At 37.1% G+C, this 19,144-nt stretch overlaps 1 protein-coding gene across 1 annotated transcript in view; it reads right to left on the minus strand.

The window, feature by feature from the left end:
- Positions 1 to 18,859, minus strand: part of LOC149571760 (uncharacterized) — a 42,232-nt gene extending 23,373 nt beyond the window's left edge. The window contains exons 1-4 of the mRNA XM_089813166.1: positions 18,663 to 18,859; positions 5,593 to 5,653; positions 5,316 to 5,458; positions 5,108 to 5,157 (exon numbers count right to left, since the gene is read on the minus strand). Coding sequence (XP_089669292.1) covers positions 5,108 to 5,157; positions 5,316 to 5,458; positions 5,593 to 5,653; positions 18,663 to 18,773 — 365 coding nt within the window. The 5' untranslated portion in view covers positions 18,774 to 18,859. The remainder of the gene's footprint in view (positions 1 to 5,107; positions 5,158 to 5,315; positions 5,459 to 5,592; positions 5,654 to 18,662) is intronic.
- Positions 18,860 to 19,144: the final 285 nt, after the last annotated feature.

Below are 19,144 nucleotides of genomic sequence, written 5' to 3' on the forward strand. Positions count from 1 at the left end.
TTCTTTTGGCTTTGGTTTGGTTGAATTTCATTGTGATTTGAAGAAGTTATGAGCATTTGAGTGCAGACTGGTCTGAACCTGATTTTTTGTGTAAGCAATTTTGGAAGACATATAACTTTTATTCTAGTTATCATTTTGAGGTATAACTTTGGAAAAACATGTTTAACTAATATATATACTCTCATAAAAGGAATTGGTTTGATATCTTCATTTGTGAAAGTTATTAATGGTTCTTTGGAGAGTTTATATTCTATCCTAGATGATTAAATTGGTAAAAGTTCCTTAATTGATGTGTAAGAACACATTGTTGAAGCCTCTTGAGTAGTAATCCCAAAAGAGATGTTTATAAGGTGTACCTCTGCATCAAGATACCTTTCAATCCCAATTCTAGAGGACTAGGTCTAGAGAGATTAGTCCTAAAAGAACAAATAAGGAGCACTAATGCAAATTGGATCTAGGAAGAATAGGGGAAAGATATCTAAAATCTTTAAGGACCCTTAATATGTGTATATGTGCTAGATATAGATGTGTTGAATTGACAAAGAAAGAAAAGGGAACTCACCTTTTGAAATTTGTTTTGTGCTCGTTGTAGTGATCAAAACGGGAGGAAATCATCACATTCAAGCCTGAAATTGTGCAACAGACGAAACCTAGAAATCTTTCAATGATCTATCAGGGGCGAACTGGTACATCATGGGTGAACTAGCACATCAGGGGTGCAATACTTTCCTAATTGACTATGTCTAATATTGATTTTGTTTTCACATTTTCAAAGAAAGCCGAACAGGGTACTCTAATCAGCAACCTGTTCATCAATTTGATATCTGCAACCAGCAATAAAAAGAGGTCTTTGTTATTGATGGGGGGTCTGCCTTGGTCACACCCCAGTTTAGGAATTAACCTTGAATTGAAATAATTGAAATAGCATGAATGTAAAGTAAATGTACAATTCACCTTACAAAGCCGAATCTCTTGAATCAAATGCAATGTGTTTGACTTCACCAACGGATTTAGACCAAGGAGATGAACATAGATGGATGTAGAAGATGTGCCAAAGGATCTTGAATAGATTAAAAAAAATCTTGAAGATAAACTCCTTCAATTGCTTGAATGCTTGAATCCTTGATCTTCAATGGTAGAATGCTTGAATGGATGCTTGAAACTTGAACACTCAAGAGCTTGAATGCTAGGATGTTTGATCGCTTAATGATTGAATTATTATGAAAAATGGAGCAAATGGAGGGGTTTATATAGGGATCAGAATTAACTAACTCCCGCAAGCCGGCTGTCATAGAAGTTAACACCCGATTATCCGAAACACAAAACCTGGAGAAAAGGGCCAAAATAGGGCCTCATCAAGGGCGCAATGTGCCCTTGACTAGCCCATCAAGGGTGTAGTGCGCCCCTGATGTATCAAGAGTGCAATGTGCCCCTGATTGTCAAGTGCACAAACCCTGGGAACAATCTAGGGACCCCAAAATAGGTGTCATAACCCAGAGATCAAGTTCAAATTCTAAGGAAACCCTGTTTCGATGTGAGGAGTAGATTCCAAGTGGAAAGGTGGATGGAAAGTAAGGACCTAGGGGAAATAGATCCTATTTCAAGCTTGTCACCATGAAAATAGGAGCTTTAAAGAGGATCTATTAGGTTATACCCCAATTCCACCTAGGAGAAATGATGGAAAAGGGAAAAAGAAATGAAAGAGAGGGGGAAAATGATGATCTCGCATTAAATAGTTGCTAAACCTTTATTAAATTGGAGTGCTTCCAATTTAAGATGGTTCAATAAGATTGGTTTTGCTCCCATTTTACCTTAACATCAACTACAAGGTAATTTCTTCTACACATTTCTTGTTCTGCAGCTCGAATCTCTCTCTTGTTGATCAATGCTTTGGAGATAATATCATGTTTTGTTTCTAGCAACGATTCTCATCTAATGAATATAATATTTTGGCTTATTCTTGAGCTATATGTTTGAGTGTATATCGAGTAAAGCTTATGTTTTCTATAAATTCTAAGTTGGATGCTTGTTCATAAGTCTTTTGGAGACCTATCCTTAATGAGGAGTGATGTCCTTTCTACCATTTTTGTATCAGGCTCTTGTAAGGGACTGTTTCAAAGTCAACAAAAAAGCCTTAAATCTGGCGTTAAAATTTTCATGTGTATGAAATGATGGGAAAGTTTGAAAAGGGAAAAATTCATTGATTTTACTTAAGGCTTTAATACATCCAACATCTAGCAATATTTCTTCATTCACGGAGAGCAAACCAATCTTCAAAGCTTTGTGGAGAATTCAAATTTATCATTGAATAACATCATACAACGAGTTGAAGGGAGATATGAAGGATACCGACAAATTCTGGAATTTCACACAAAACTCGATGGATTAAAGAAGCATGCAAAGTTGGAATACTAGGCAGTGGCATAGTATCCTGCCATTTTATAAAGATCAAAATCTAGAAAAGATAAACATGAGATAAGATTTCCTTTATCCTTGAATAATTAGTTGTTAATCATATCATGGAAAATAATGCATGATTTTTTGTATTAATGTATATATAATATATGATAGATTGATTTTATTAATCTCTCTTGTTTGTAGGATGCAACAAGATGAGATGAGGATGTTGCTTACTAAACTGGATTAATTTGCATATGAGATTCAAAGGGAGCTTGTGCTTCAAAAGGAGATGTACAACCTCGTAGGAAGGTTACATTCTCTTGCTTATTTTCGTGCTCAAAATAATTCTTGATTAAGAGGGAGAATTTATGCAATCGCTATAAAAAAAATTAAATGTTAATATTTTGGTTTTAAGTCTCTTAATGGAAATGAGTCTAAATTGTGATTGCATGTCTTACTGATTATGAGTTCTTATTCATAATTTGTTAGTAAGGACAATCTGATAACTCTTTCACTCTGGGAGTGATCATCATGTGGAGAATCCACGATGACATCACATGGAGGGAATCCGTGATGGGAGTTGGATGTCATATTGAGAGATTCCATGACAGATCACGTTGAGAAAGTCCGCGATAAAATGCTGATTGTAAACCTTACTAACTTGTCATGTTGAAAGATTCCATGACAACATCAAGTGAAAGGATTGTACACTTGAATACTTTATTATCAATAAAGAAGATCTTTTATTGTGTGGCTGGGTTTTTCCCTTCATTCTAGAAGGGTTTTCCCATGGTATTTCTAGTGTTTTATTGTTTCAGTTTTGACCATTTTCTTATTTCTCTTTATCAGTGATTTGTGGGCTCAAGATTTAACAAATCAACTATTGGTAATACATTGACAAGTACTCGAGGCAATCTCTTAACTGAGAATTATTACAATTCACAAACATAACACCAAACAAAAAGGGATTACGGGATTGTTATCATATTTGGGACTGTCAAGGGTGACATAGGACTCTGTGAACTATTAATGATGCAGAAGCATCCAGAGGTATAAGGGCAATCCTGCGTCACCCAAAAAAAATATACCTACACATAGTTTCTATTTCATGTGTTTTCATTTCTGGATACCCATTTGGGTCAAATAAAGGTTCCAACTCTCACAATTCCACTATCAATATTCTGGGTTAGAGTTTTTAAGCACCTTGGGATACATGTAAATGTCGAAAAAATAGGACTATGTAATTGAGCCATAATTATGGTGAGTTAGGAGGTGTAAATTGGAGGGATGATTAAAATTGTAATTTAGAACATTTCAGAAAAAGAATCAGGTCAAGAGGCTGCACAGTTTGAAAGTTATCACAGTTTTTCGATTTCTGGAGACCTCCTGAGAATGCTTCAAAGTCAGGTTCGAGGCACTGAATGACCTCGTACGGGCCTGAAAAATGGGGGACGAGCGAAGCTGGTCCATAGGGCTATAGAGCATTCCGAGAAACTGAATCTTGTGAATGAATGTATGGTGCCACATGCTGAGCACTATTATTTATAACAATAAAGAAAACAAATTAAAGAAAGGGATCTGAAACACCTTTGCTGGAAGAAATGATTCTCTCATTTGCTAGGAAAATGGTGACTCAACCTTGCATTAATATAAGGTTACTGTTGATTAATGAGGACAGGGGTTCAGAGGCTTCCCCCCAACTATGATGCAAAAATGAACTCCAATGAACATGACCACAAGTCACTACAAAATGCAGTTTTACAAGCAAGTGTAGTTGGGAAGAATTTGCTGAGGTGTCTTTCATCTAAAGCAAACATTGCTTCAGACAAACATGCTAGATAAATATCATCCAGCTAAAGACATAAAACTCATTCAATGTGATAACAATAACGTCTCAACCACCCAAACAAATATTGGCTTTTCTTTGACAACATTCCTCTCCACAGACAACTTCAATTTAGACCTGTTGCTCAGATAGAGTATTATGCAATAGAATGAATTATAATAAACATGACCATAAGTCACTTCAAAAAGCAGTGTTAGAGAAGAGTGCAGAAGAAGTTGCTGAGGTGTATTTCGTCCGAAGTCTGGATAAGCCTCATCCAGCTAAAGACAAAACTAATTCAATTTGATAAGGATCACCTAGCACATTGGCCGCAGTTCTCAAACAGCCTACACTCACAGTAACCACATCAGGCACATTATCTAGCTTTGTGAATACAGCCCTCTGCAATATCAATAGTGAAATGCCTAAATCTTACAGGCCTGTTGAATGCTGGTGCCACCCAGCTCCCCAGTTTTAATGGATTATCTTAAAAATTTCCACAAGCCACTGAAAGAGTAACAATCTTCTTAGATGGCAGTAACATGTTTCCCACTAGACATTTGAATTCTAACTTTCATATGGATCTGATCTATATTTCCACCACTTCTGTACGGCACAGGGATACCCTCCAGGTTCCTTTCTATAAGATGTGCACTAGTCAGGTGTTTCTTTGGTTCCAGCTCTTGCCTTTAGCCCCCATTATATTGAATATCCTATAAGGACTGTTTATAATTAAAACGTTTTCTCACTAATGCTTTTAGCGGTTTTTGCAACTCTTATCAAATATCAATATACCTAGTATTTACTATTTATCAAGAAACATTTTTCATTTTGTAATATATTCCTGAATCCTAGCTATATGAAGCAATGGAAAAAGCATACCCCCAGTGTAGCTTCTGCTGTTTCTTCCATGGCAATGATGCATTCTCTTTCTGTAATTAAATAAAAGATTACAACAGGTAAGTAAAACAAGTAAAAATGAAAAAGTAAGTATTCTTCTTTTTTAAAATTAATTTTCTCTGATTTGCACTCAAATTTATCTCTAACAAATATTTTCAAATGTGATGTTTGTGGGTCTTCAGTTATTAACCATGCTTTTTGTATTGCGACACTCATTCCTAGCACATGGAAATGATTCCTCTAGCACAACACTTTGTTGAAACTCTGTTTGGACAATATCTTTCTTCCCACCAGCTTCACCCACCACATTAGTCCTTTCTCCATTTGTCTTTCCTTCAGAATTATAGTTACAAGTCATATAGATTGCGACACTAGAAATGAAAAGAATATTCTGAAAGAAATACATTATGCAATGAGCCTAATTTGTGGATGGTTCCAGATAACTGCTAACTTGTTTGCAGCTGTACCTTTGATCTTTTTAAAATTTGAAGAATTCTTCTTAATTTGTAGACGTCTCCTACGTAACTCCTGAACAAAGGAGATAAAACAGGCAATCAGAAAGATGATGTACATTTCCCATCACTCACAAGCAAAGAGAAAAGTTAATAACACCCCTGGACAAAAATGCAATTAAAAATGTGGTTTAATTATGAAGCCAGCCTCCTTTCATAGGTAGACAGTTATAAAAATCCCAACATTATCACAATATTCAAGCCAATTTGCATCAATTATTGATGACATCAAACTAGACTGAGGCAGAATATTACATTTCCACAAAGGTACATTATTGTATGCTACACCACAAGGTTCATGCCCAAGTTCACATTTGCAAAGGATACAATTTGAAACAAGTTCACCAGCTAATAAAAGTCAGGAAAGCAACACAATAGGTTCAAAGAGTATAAAATTGTAAATTTGCATATTTTTACAAAACAACAAGTGTTACATGGATTTACAAAGATAGTTCTGCAGGTTTTACATATTAACCAAAATCTATGGTATGTAGATCTACATTAAGTCTAAATTTAGTGTGTTCTAGATGAAGACAGTTACAGTGTTGCATGGTTGCTTACCTAGGTCCCTGAAACTATGGTCACTTTATTTGCAGATGGGCTAGCCAAATTGATTCTAGTAATGATCCGCTGTCTAAGTCTTGGAACCTCCCTGCGATCTCTGGTTGTTTTTAGTATCCATATTACTATGAGATGTTAAATCTATTTTTTATGTGGACTTCATAATGAAGTTTCTGTTTCATTCACTATTCTTGGTCATCTTGTTATATTGGTATCTTTGATTAAGAGATGGATGATCTTTCACTATGATTTTTTGTGTCATTAAGAGTCCCTATTGGGGTCATTAGGAGTCCCTATTATGTGAAAGTTCGTTGACATTGTTGATTCTATTGACAACGGATGGTTAGCTTCAAGTGATTGGAAATGTCATCTCCCCTCCCGCTCAGTAGCCTATGGTTTTAAACTTAGCCTATTTCTCCACCCCGATAGGCCTAAGTTATAAATAGAGGTGTTGTGGTGTGGAGGTGGAAAATTCGTAATATCAAATGTTACCCACCTTCCACTGTAACTAAGTTGTTTCTATTCATTCTACAGTGGTGGCGGTCCCCTATCTGATATGGCAGTTGACTGCCAACTCCCTTCCTTCTGAAAGCCACCGTAGCCACCTTCTGTCATGGACCTTGTAACGTCTGAAGCTGCATGCTGCGCCCAGTGTAACGTCCATTCTTACATTCGATGGAGTGGTCCGAGCATTTCTTGAGGATGGGAAGCATGGAGGGAGTCACTTTTGGTGTGAAGAACAGATTTCTCACCAAGGTGAATTACCATTTCTCTGAGGGACAACCTTCCCTCGGAACTCTGATAGGACATAGCCCCTGTTTGGATTCAATTCTTTTTCCAATCGATTTTATGGTTATGCATTCATGGGGTGTTAACGTTGGGTGAATTGCACATGATTGCAGCTGTTTAGGAACTGACATGTGGATTATCTTCAGCAGTGGATGCTTGAACTGGAGGCATATTCACAGGGTCGGAGCTCTAGCAAGATGGTGCTATGGGCGAGCCGAGCATGATGGGCAGAGGACTGAAGCATGAGATTGACCAATGATTTCATTCTGAAGAAGTTTTTTGCAGTTGCTGGATTTTTGATTAGATAAGGAGCCATTTTCCATGCTTGGCCCAAGTTCTGAGGGTGGACCACACCCCAGGCTATCATGTATTTCATCCTGCCCAGTACTTTACAGATTGGATACATTTGTTTTGCTATGATCATTGAGCTGCTGTAGTGAAGTTAGAATTCTTGATGTGTGCACATTTTCTTATATCTGTGACAATGTGGTGTTTGGTCATGTTTGCTCATAACTTTAACACCCAGCTGTGAGTGTGTTATCATGTGCTGGTTATTACAGTCTAGAATCAATATCAGTAAACTCCTCATTGTAGTACAGTATTGCATATCAGTTATAATATCTTATTGCTTGGATTCAATCTCTTTCAAGTTTCCAGAATAATCTAGATTATTCAGATTTGCGTTCTTGATTAGAGCTCATTCCAGGAAGTGGCTGACATCTTGGTTTTCCATGAAGGACTTAGAGATTTTGTTTAAGCTGTTGTTTTTATGATCTTCCTTTGGTATTAATTGTTTTTCTTCGAGCTTCAAGATTTGCAGGTTGCATTTGAAGTTGGCATGAAATGATTGGTAGGTACTCATGGAGACTAGTGAGATTTAGGTGAAGCTAGTAAGATACTGAGAGGGGGGTGAATTGGGCTCTATAAAAAATTTATCTTCTTCAAACAAATCAAATGCATTCACCATTAACCCATCTTATATCAGCATAATGAATAATATAACCATAAACTGAAATAGATAAACTATTCATCACATCCTAAAAGAGGAAAGTAAATGTAAACACATAAAACAAAAGATTTGGTTACCCAAAAACCCTCCAAGGTGAAGGTAAAACTAGGGTGGGGATAACATCCACGAATCTTCACTACTACAGCAATAAAGTGTGCATGTTAAGCCTACAATGTTTCATCACTTCTAGTGATCTACCCAGTGAGGGGTCTACCCTGCTAAAAGCTTATAAGACTCATTCAGTCTACCTTAATTAAAGGAATTAAACTTACAACTCAATAAGACCTCTGTTAGGAGATTTGTACAGGTTTGTTAGGACCACTCTGTTAAGAGATTTACCTTAACTCAATTGCTAGAATGTATCAGTACCTAATCCTTTGGTTAGCACTCTGTTGCTTGATTATGGATCTCCTCTTTCCAATTCCGGGTTCGTTCTCTGATCTGATAAATTTTCTTTTGTACTTCACTGCTTGATTGCTCTGCCTGGTTCTTGCTTCTAGCATCCAAACATAGTCCCTTTACATACACACTTCTCTCCTTTGCTCTCTTCTGATTTAGGGTTTAGATCCTCCTTAAATAACCAATTGGAGAAGGTTCTAGATCATCATGAACGATCCAAATTTCTCCCTTTTGTCGCTTAATCCTTCCATTTTTCTGATTGGTTACATTGCCTTCATAGGGATTAATGATCTCTAACAAAAAGCGTAAACAACTCCTTAACTATCTCAACAATCATTAAATCATGTATAGAAGTCGGCCAAAACAGTTTACATAAGTGTTTGTGCTTTTCCAAACACATATACCAAAACTTATTTACTCAACACATGAATATTCTAATGCTCGGTCGTGACTAATACTCATGTTGTCACTCGACTTCTGATTGCTCGGCACTAATTGTTTAACTTGGCATGAATTGTCTTTGTTTAGCTCGGTGTCTATTGACTTCTGACTTACTTAGCATAAACTGTCACTCGATACATATTGGGGTGCTCGACAACCGAAGACTTGCTCGACTCAAACTGAAATGTGAACAAGTCCAAATGCATCATTCAGCCTTCATTGGGTGGCTTGGTCATGGTGATGACCGACCAACTCTTCCTAGGAAATGATTAAGTGTTTGACACTAGTAGGCAACATGACTTGGAGATCAACAATCTCCCCCTTTGACATTAGTGGCAAAAACACTTTATCATGATTGATCGTTACATCCAAAATTACAAAATAGTCCTCCCCCTTAGACTATGACTCGGTCTTCATAAAGACTTCACTATACACATCATATACATGTCTTAAAAAATGAGTAATACATTACATTATTGATCTTTAGCTGATTTCCCCTTGTGATATTCATCTATTCCTATGTTCTTGTATATATATCTATTCCCCCTTGATTTTGTCAATCATGGCTATGGGGGTGTTGGGGTCAAATTATATTTGTCCAAAAATGGTTTATGAATCTATAGAATCATGGCTAGCGCCTTAACCCAACTAGTTCCAACAGATTCCAAAACTTGTATTTTGATTTCTAGCGGAGCAACTACATCAACCAAATTGTCTGCAATTGAGGGACGTAAATCTCTTTGTACTAAGGCCTTTGCAGCTGTCAATTCTCTTTGCACGACCTCCAAATGAGGTATTAACATTGTTTGAATTGCAATCAATTTTGCCCTTATTTTGCCATCATTAGCTGTCAACTAGGCTAATTTGTCTTGGGCATAAGTCAACCTATTGAAATGAATGGAGCTTGAACTTGTGTACATGCTCAAAGAATGTCTTGTTGACTTCAAATCTGCCTGAAGCTTGTCAATAGAGTGTTGATTGTCCTTAGTAAAGAACTCTACATCACAAAGCTTCTTGTACAAAGAATGAACATTTTGTATAACTTCCTCTAAATTATTTACAAGGGCAGAAAGTTCAACCTATTTAATGGCAATCTCTGTTGGAACTTTCTCCAAAAAATTTGTCTCAAATTCCTTTTCAGATCAACTCATTAACTTTTCATTAGCCTCAATATCATCATTGTTGACCTTCTCAACAATGTGAATTAGCTGATCTAAAATAGGAGTTTGCTCATTAATATCCTGAATTTCAAATGCATCAACAAAAATTTCCTTTATTTCATGAAGTACCTATTTTTGTTGGTGTTCTCTCTTCAATTCCTCTTATTTGGTCTTCCTCTTCAATAACTCTTGTAAAATTTGCATCTGATCAAAAGTTATGTTCTCAGGATCACACTTAGGTAGCACAATGACCTCATCTAATGTTACAAGCTTAACAAGGGATTTGGCCTTCTTTTTCAACTATTTCTTTCTTGGTGTGATGTTGCTTGGCACTATGAGCTATAAGGATGAAATGGCCATGCTCGATCAGGCTCGCCCTATCCTTTACTAGTCTCAAAACCAACTGAAACAGACTTCTGATGAGTAGTAATCACCTATTGTTCAAGTGTAACAAGTATCTTTGTTTCAGCATGTGCAAGGGTTTCTACACTCGGTAACTGAACTAGTGCGTGTATAGCCTCTTGTTCTTTAGGCTCTTGGTGCTCCTTGGTCTTTGACTATATAGCCTCCTTTGTTCCCTTAATGTGAGGTTCTGAGGCATCAATTACAAACTTATCAGCTTACTCTTTCTCCTCTCCTTCTACATCAATGGCAAGGTTGCACTTAGGCGGTGGATATAGAATTGTAATTATAGCCCTGCCCTATTCCTCCGCACTTACAGCTTGTATGCCCTTTTCTTCAACTGTGATTGTAGTTAAATTAGAACTATCAAGCACTGAGTCAACAGCTGGAGCACTTTCTATCCTGGAGTAATCATGCACTTGTATCAAAACTGGATTTATGCATGATAGAGGTGTATCTAAGGTTGCCTTGATGAATGTTTCATTCTTAAGATCTTCCTTGGTCAAGGTATTGATATTTAACTGTGTATCCTCAGGTATATCTTCAATAGTGACAATGTCCTGTTGTTCACTCTCCTCTACCTTTCTCCTTTGTTCTTCCTCCAAATTTTCTGATTCATTTATATCTTCTTTATTATCTAATTCAACTTCTTCAATTGTTGTAGCTAGCTACCGAAATGCTTTCTTCCAAACCAAATTGCTTTCTTGTACTACTTCCTCAATTTTATTTTACAAAATTTTATATGCCCTTGGCTTTGGCACAAATTTCTTGGCAAAATATCTTAAGGCTATAGACATATGTGTCTTGCCTAAATCTAGCATTATCTAGGCTAAGGTTGTTTCCCTTATTTGTCTCTCGGTGCCTAATGCCCATTTCCATTTGGAATCCATTTTGTTATACAACTCTTCTAGTATTGCCTTACCCAATTCTATAGGTGTATACCTAAACTTTATCATGTCCAAAACTTCTTGCCCAACCTTCTCCTTATCAATTTTCTCTAAAGAACCATATTTTACATGATTAAATCTTGAAATATCTGCTAAATTTCTGATGTTATCACACACCTTTTCAATGTCCTGAGGACGTTGCCTGGAAACAATTTGAAATTTTCTCATGTCATCAAATTCGGTTCTTTCTCCTTCATTTTCCTCTTCATCGTCAGGCTTTACTATTAGTTTCCTCCTCAGTCTCTTCTTCTGACCTTGCTCAATCCCTTTAGCTATTGATTTCCTCTTTGTTGGGGACTTGCCCTTAACTAACTTTGTAATCTTTACAGTCCCTTTCTTTGGCTCGGCAACTACAGGAGATGTTGCATTAGATCCTTGCCTGGTTACTCTCCTTTGAGGTGTAGAGGACCTCCTTTCTGTAGATTCCTCTTAACCTTTGGATCTACAATTACAATAGTCTTTCATTTTGGTGCCTAGGGCTTGGCAACTACTAATTCCTTTCCTTTTGATTCATCTTCTTCATCTTCCTCAGTCTTCTCATCTTCCCCTTTGCCTTTTGTGATCTACAGGGGTCCTTCTCCAAGTTTACCTTCTAGATCTACTATCATCATCCTTTGGTATTAATTGTTTTTCTTCGAGCTTCAAGATTTGCAAGTTGCCTTTGAAGTTGGCATGAAATGATTGGTAGATACTCATGGAGACTAGTGAGATTTAGGTGAAGCTAGTAAGATACTGAGAGGGGGGGTGAATTAGGATGTATAGAAATTTTACCTTCTTCAAACAAATCAAATGCATTCACCATTAACCCATCTCATATCAGCATCATGAATCATATAACCATAACCTCAAATAGATCTAACTATCCATCACATCCATAAACATGAAAGTAAATGTAAACACATAACACAAAAGATTTGGTTACCTAGAAACACTCCAAGGTGAAGGTAAAACTAGGGTGGGGATGACACCCACAAATCTTCACTATTGCAGCAATAAAGTGTGCCTAATAAGGCTACAATCTTTGATCACTTCTAATGATCTACCCGGTGAGGGGTTTGCCCTGCTAAGAGCTTTCAAGACTTATTTAGTCTACCTTGATTAAAGGATTTAAACTTACAACTAAGTGTATAGGTCTGTAAGGACCACTTTGTTAAGAGATTTACCGTAATTCACTTGCTAGAATGTATCAGTACCTAATCCTTCGGTTAGCACTTTGATGTTTGATTACACAGCTCCTCATTCCAATTCCTTATCCTTTCTCTGATCTGATAAACTTTGTTCTGTACTTCACTACTTGGTTGCTCTACCTAGTTCTTGGTTCTAACGTCCAAACATAGCCCCTTTCACATACACACTTCTCACCTTCACTCACTCCTTCGCTCTCTCTTCTGATTTAGGGTTTGGATCCTCCTTAAATAACCAAATAGAGAGGGTTCTGGATCATAATCAACGATCCAAATTTCTCCCTTTTGCCGCTTAATCCTTCCATTTTTCTTATTGGTTACACTGCCTTCATAGGGATTAATGATCTCTGACAAAATGCGTAAACTCCTCAATTGTCTCAACAATCATTAAATCGTGTATAGAAGTCGACCAAAATGATTTACATAAGTGTTTGTGCCTTTCCAAACACATATACCAAAACTAGTTTACTCGGCACATAAATACTCAACACTTGGTCATGACTAATACTCATGTTGTCACTCGACTTTTGAATGCTCAACACTAACTATGTAACTCGGCATGAATTATCTTGTTTAGCTCGGCTTCTACTGACTTCTGACTTACTCGACATAAACTGTCACTTGGTACATACTTGGGTGCTCCTTAAATGACCAACTGGAGAGGGTTTTGGATCATAATCAATGATCCAGATTTCTCCCTTTTGTTGCTTAATCCTTCCATTTTTCTGATTGGTTACACTGCCTTCATAGGGATTAATGATCTCTAACAAAATGTGTAAACAACTCCTTAGCTGTCTCAACAGTCATTAAATCATGTATAGAAGTCAGCCAAAATGGTTTACATAAGTGTTTGTGCCTTTCCAAACACATATACCAAAACTAGTTTACTCGGCACATGACTATTCTAACATTTGGTCATGACTAATACTCATGTTGTCACTCGGCTTCTAAATGCTCAGCACTAATTGTGTAACTTGGCATGAATTATCTTTCTTTAGCTTGGCATCTACTGACTTCTGACTTACTCTACATAAACTATCACTGGGTACATACTAGGGTGCTCGGCAATCAAAAACTTGCTCGGCTCAAACTACAATGGGAACAAGTTCAAATGCATCATTGGACATTCATTAGGTGGCTCGGTTGTAGTGATGATCGACCAACTTTGCCTAGGAAATGACTAAGTGTTTGACACTAATAGACAACATAACTTGGAGATCAACAGCTAGTATCTCTTCTACATAGATATGTGTGCTGAAATGTTATTTGCTATGAATATTTTAACAAAAGGACCAAAGAGCCTACACCTAGTTAGGGATGTGAATCCATCATGATACTAAAACATAGATATAGATACTCCTACCTAGCCTACTGCAGATTCGACTAGAGATCAATATAGATACTCCTACCTGGCCTACTGCTCTTCTATTACGACTGTGAGTTCTAATACTAGCTCTCGAGCTCGATGTTGGCATGCTCAAGCAACCTCTCTACTGAGTTTGATTAGGATTGATATTGTCTGCCTCCCTCCATATCAGTTCTCGCTAGATGCCCCTGCTCATCTCCCCCTCGCCCGTCAGGAGTTGAATGAGCATGTCAAACTTGATATCTATAGACAATACACTATCACTACCTGGAGTAACCCTCCTAGAGGTTTACGTCCGAGGATGGCCTTCTATGTTGAGCACTTTCTAGAGATCTGTGATGGGATTATTGCTCGTCCTCGCTACCTATCTCGACGTTGGCATAATGCCCTTTAGAGTTGGTTCTTACTGTCCTATGTATCTCTCTAGGCTCCTTTAGAGTTGGTTCTCACCGTCTTCAGGCCCAAACCAACCATCATATGGATAGCAGAGACCAAATCTGTTAGTTGTGTACTCTAGCAGAGGTCAAGACAGAGACTCGCTTTATTTTCTGTTGCGCTATCTTCTATGAGATCAAAGGGAGATTCCATTGTCTCTTCCGTGATTGTTTTTCTCTTTCAGCTTTCTTCAATTACATTGACCAGCGGTGTCTCGCACTTTACCTTCAAAAGGCCACCCTGCTCTACGTTAGTACTTTACAGTCACTACTTCCTTCACGACATACCTTTGCTCAGCTCATTACTGCCTTTTTCTCACCCTTATCTCCGTCTCGAGGTGTGAAAAGGTCATCTAGCACCACTGGTCACTCTAGGTCTACCAGAGCCCACAACAATTTCTTTCGATAGCAACACTCCTCCAGTAGTTCACATAGACAAATCAGAGCTCATGATCACCCACAATCATATCCTTCTATGACCGATTTCTTTTTGCCAACAAAGGACTCCTAGTCCTTGCCTTGGCACTTCTCTTCTCTTCTTCTTGTATCTTGTTTCTTGTTTGCTTTTCTTGGGCACCGTTTGTTGCTCCTACTTTTGTCAACTATCTAGTTGTAAGCTCTAAGTCCCATAGACCTTTTGTGGCCTTTTGTTGGACATTAATACTATTATCTTATCTTATCTTATCTTAAAGAGAAAACTAGCATTTGTCATAAGCTTTAATTCCTTGGTGGTGTATGCATAAGACAATGCATTATAAACTTGAAGAAGATATTGGCATTTGTTATAAAGCTTCAATTGCTTGCTAGTGTACATAAGACAATCTTGTGGCACACTTCTGGTCTACTCAAGGAGTGAATGATCTAAGAGGTATTGCCCACTTGAACATCAAATGCAGTCTTCAATTTGTACCATTGTCTTCTCATATGGGTCAGTCTTGAATATCAAATTTCTAAAGACTTGTTAAGAAGAAGATACACGATTTAATGAATTTTCATTCTCCTTATTTCTTGATCTTGAGCTATGGATCTATATCTAATGACTTATTTGGAGAGGTACAAGAAATGGTATGTTGCTTTGGGCATATTATTTATAATGTGGGAATGTTTGGCTTCTTTGATCTACCTTCAATATCAGGAACTTACATCTATTGCTGCCATGTTTTCATCATAATCTGAATGTTAGATGTCGATATTCTTTCATGTTTGGATGTTAAAGAATATCTTACTTATGTTGATATTCTTTCATGTTTAGATGTTAAAGAATATCTTACTTCACATAGCTTGGCACATGTTAGTGTGGTATAAGGATATGGTTTGATTTCCAGGTTTTTTCTTTAATCTTGTTCTTCTTCCCCAATGTTTGTATTCACATTACATTGGATTTGATATTTATAGTTAGCCATGGTAATCACTATGTTTGTGGTCATGACATGTTCATTATTCTTTGGTGGCAACATAGAGGTTACTTGATCTCTTTCTTTTGTTGAGTGTGGAGAACTTGGGAGAGCTATGAAGACTACAGGTTAGAGATTATCATTACACTATGTGATTGAGGGAATAGCCACATCCTCTATGATTTCTGCCAGAGGCACACTTGTGTAATGGTTTGATCATGTTTTCAGATTTGACATTACCCATGCAGTAGGAGTTTTTGGGATATGTTGTTTGTTCGTAGGTAGGTTATCCTTGTTACTTTGGTTCGCAGATACTAATGTGATGATGAGTTTGCTCGTTGTATTTATTTTGGATACATGAGGTATGCAATCTGTAGGTGTGTACAGACTATTTATTAGAGAAGGATGATTCGAATGTGAATTGTCTGTACCCACAAGATTGATTCAGCGCTAATGCAGACCTTAGGTAGCCTTGTTTGTGGTCACATACAAGGACTTTTTGGCTGATTGTGGGTTGATATGTTTATAACATGGAGTTCTTCCTACGATGTTTTCAATACCATAGATTGAAGTATAGTAAGCTTGATGAGTTGCAAATTGTTGTAGTTGCTATTCCAAGTCCAACTAGTATGAGTAAGGCAATTACTCAGAACCATTTGTTATGATTTGAATTTGACGCTTGTACTCATCTAAAGATTGGTGCAGATTTCAATGACAATTGGCATGCTACACTTTGGCATGTTCCTTGTTTAATCATGGGTGACATGATGTGAGGATTTTTTTGCTTGAAGGGATGATTCAACCTTGTTGGTGATTACTATAGGTGTATTTGCAATGTATAATATCAAGTGGGAGAATGTTAGGATTAAGATATCATCTACCTTAAAAATCCTATGTTACAATGCATTATTATAACATCATTGGATAGTATCCTTCTGCACTTGGGTGTATATGAAAAAAATTTATAATATATGTATTCTCACCATTGTTTATAATATATTTATAAAGGACGAAGGGTTCCAGTAGCAATGTTAAAGGTGACTCGTGGACATAAATATTTAATTAATGTTCTTTTCCATATGAGATGCCTCAAATGCGATGGTAAAAGACAAGCGACAAGTACAAAAGAGTAACTATGGGCTTCTCCAAGTGGGCATTTGGAAAGAGGCAACAAGTATCTCTTGATATTCCTTCATTTGTCACATGCCATGTGATGTTTCATTTCCATGTTTGGTTGCTTTGGTTAAAGGAAAATTTTTGGATCGAAAACCTATATCCTACATATTATGATATTTGTAGGAAGCAAATCAAGGTTGCGATTAGAATAAAGAGTCATGTTTGGGTGCCAAGTTTGCTGCATACCACCTCTTTAGAAAACTATAAAATCAGCTCCTTGGAATTAGAAAGTAAAACGAATAGTTGAATGTAGAGGTATAACTTATATTGCAGGTAAAGGGACAAGCTGGAGTAAAGAGGCTGTGCACAGGGAAACAAGTGCTTCTATATTGGAGGCAAAGATAGAATTGTGTGACATGCTGTGGTCTAAATCAAGATAATGCATACTTAGCATCTCTTACTGGTGGATTTTTTTCTTGCAATCCCTTGGAATAAAAGCATTACAAGGGTGAACAAAAGTAGGGTCTACACCATCTGCCGCAACGAAACAAGAAAATAACAAAAAATTAAAACAGACATACTGATCACATCATCCAAAAGGAGGAAACAACAAAAAACTGACCCACAAAAACATCAGACAAACCAAATAACGATCCTAATTCAGACACAGAACTGGGGTCAATTTGAAATACAAGTTCCAAGGAGAAGCACAATTTAGCTCTTCTGACGCCACCCATAGGAAGAGAGGTTCATTTCAGTCTGTTACTGCAACCAAGGGGCAGAATTCACATCTAGAGAGACTGAAATATTTGGAGGACCCAAATCACCTCATTAGCAGTAATGATCCTCCCCAGAATCCATTGAATTTCTGAAGATAATTAAATTCAATTGCTCAACTTAGATTAAAAGTCTTCCCCAAATGGAAGGTCATGTGTGCAGAGTACATCACCCGAAACCCAAAACAGCAATGCCAAAGGGAATCCCTCCCACAGTCAAAGCACTGTAGCATGGATCTTTTGAATTCCATCTCAATTCACAGCCTGCAAACACACAGTTAAAAAAAACATCCCAAGAAGCCATGAATGCATTACCAGAGAGTGCTCGATGAGCTGAAAAAAGAAGGCATGAGTGCATTCACGCTGGCTATAAATTCCTATATGTCAAGCCTTGAATAACCAGTGGCAACTGCCACTCTCCCTCTCTATTCATTCCAAAGTATGCCAATTTTTTCACTTATGCATCGGAGATTAGGTAGGGCCTGCATCTGCACCGTCATAGCTTCAAGAGCTTCCCGAGCGCACCAGTGGATGGAGACAGTGGGCAGCACAAAGGGTGGTAAGGCGGGGGGGTATAATCTCCGCCGTAAACGGGAGATGTTCAATGGCATCATGGCGAGGAAATCTGCAATACAATTGCCTTCCTAATTCAATGCTTAAAAGAAATGCACTTGAAATAGTTATCTGACATAATCTAATAGTTAGAAAGAAGCAGTAACAAAAAAATCCACAGAAACTTCACAAATGTTCTCCAACTTAGGGATTTTTACAATTCGGGGTAATTCGCATGACCTAAAGCCGTGTCCATCAATTTAAATGACTTTAGGTAATGCAAATTCCCCCGAATTGTAAAAATCCCTAAGTTGGAGAACATTTAGTAAGGCTGTCATCGGACAATCTTGTGATGCATTTGAGTGTGACATGTGTTTATAAATCTTAAGAATATCTTCGAAAACTTACTGCACAGCAAATAATCTCCACGATTTGCCAAAAACAACAGTTTATAGTGAAATTTATTTGAAATGGAGACTTTAAGGTTGGACGTACCTTGAGCTTGCATAGCTGGGCGTGTGAGATTGAACTGGATTGAAAATTAGGCTGAAGAAGATCAGTAGCAGCCATCGCTGCCTCCCTCCTGGCGTCGTCCTCTTCCTCCATCAAGACTCGCCGATGTTGCACAATCTAGATGTAATGTAAAGAAGAGCTTTTGTTAAGCTGGAGTCCCTGTCTTACGTGAGTGAGTCCCTGAATGCGAGGGATTAGCAAGAAAGTCAAATATTTATACGCTCAAAAACTTAAATTATTATTATTATTTATAAGATTTGTTAATTTTACCAAATTTTAATTATAAATACATATAAATATTTATTTTATTCTATAATTTCTATGAATTTATTTGTATGATTAATAATTTAATTGTACAATATTTGACATATATTTATTATTATTAATTTTAAAATTATTTTTTATAAATGTTTATTTTTAATAATTTATTTAAATTTTATACATATATATATATATATATATAT

This window comes from Cupressus sempervirens, chromosome 2 (assembly GCF_028749045.1).
Source record: "Cupressus sempervirens isolate cs-2001-9-10 chromosome 2, ASM2874904v1, whole genome shotgun sequence".
Lineage (NCBI taxonomy): Eukaryota > Viridiplantae > Streptophyta > Pinopsida > Cupressales > Cupressaceae > Cupressus > Cupressus sempervirens.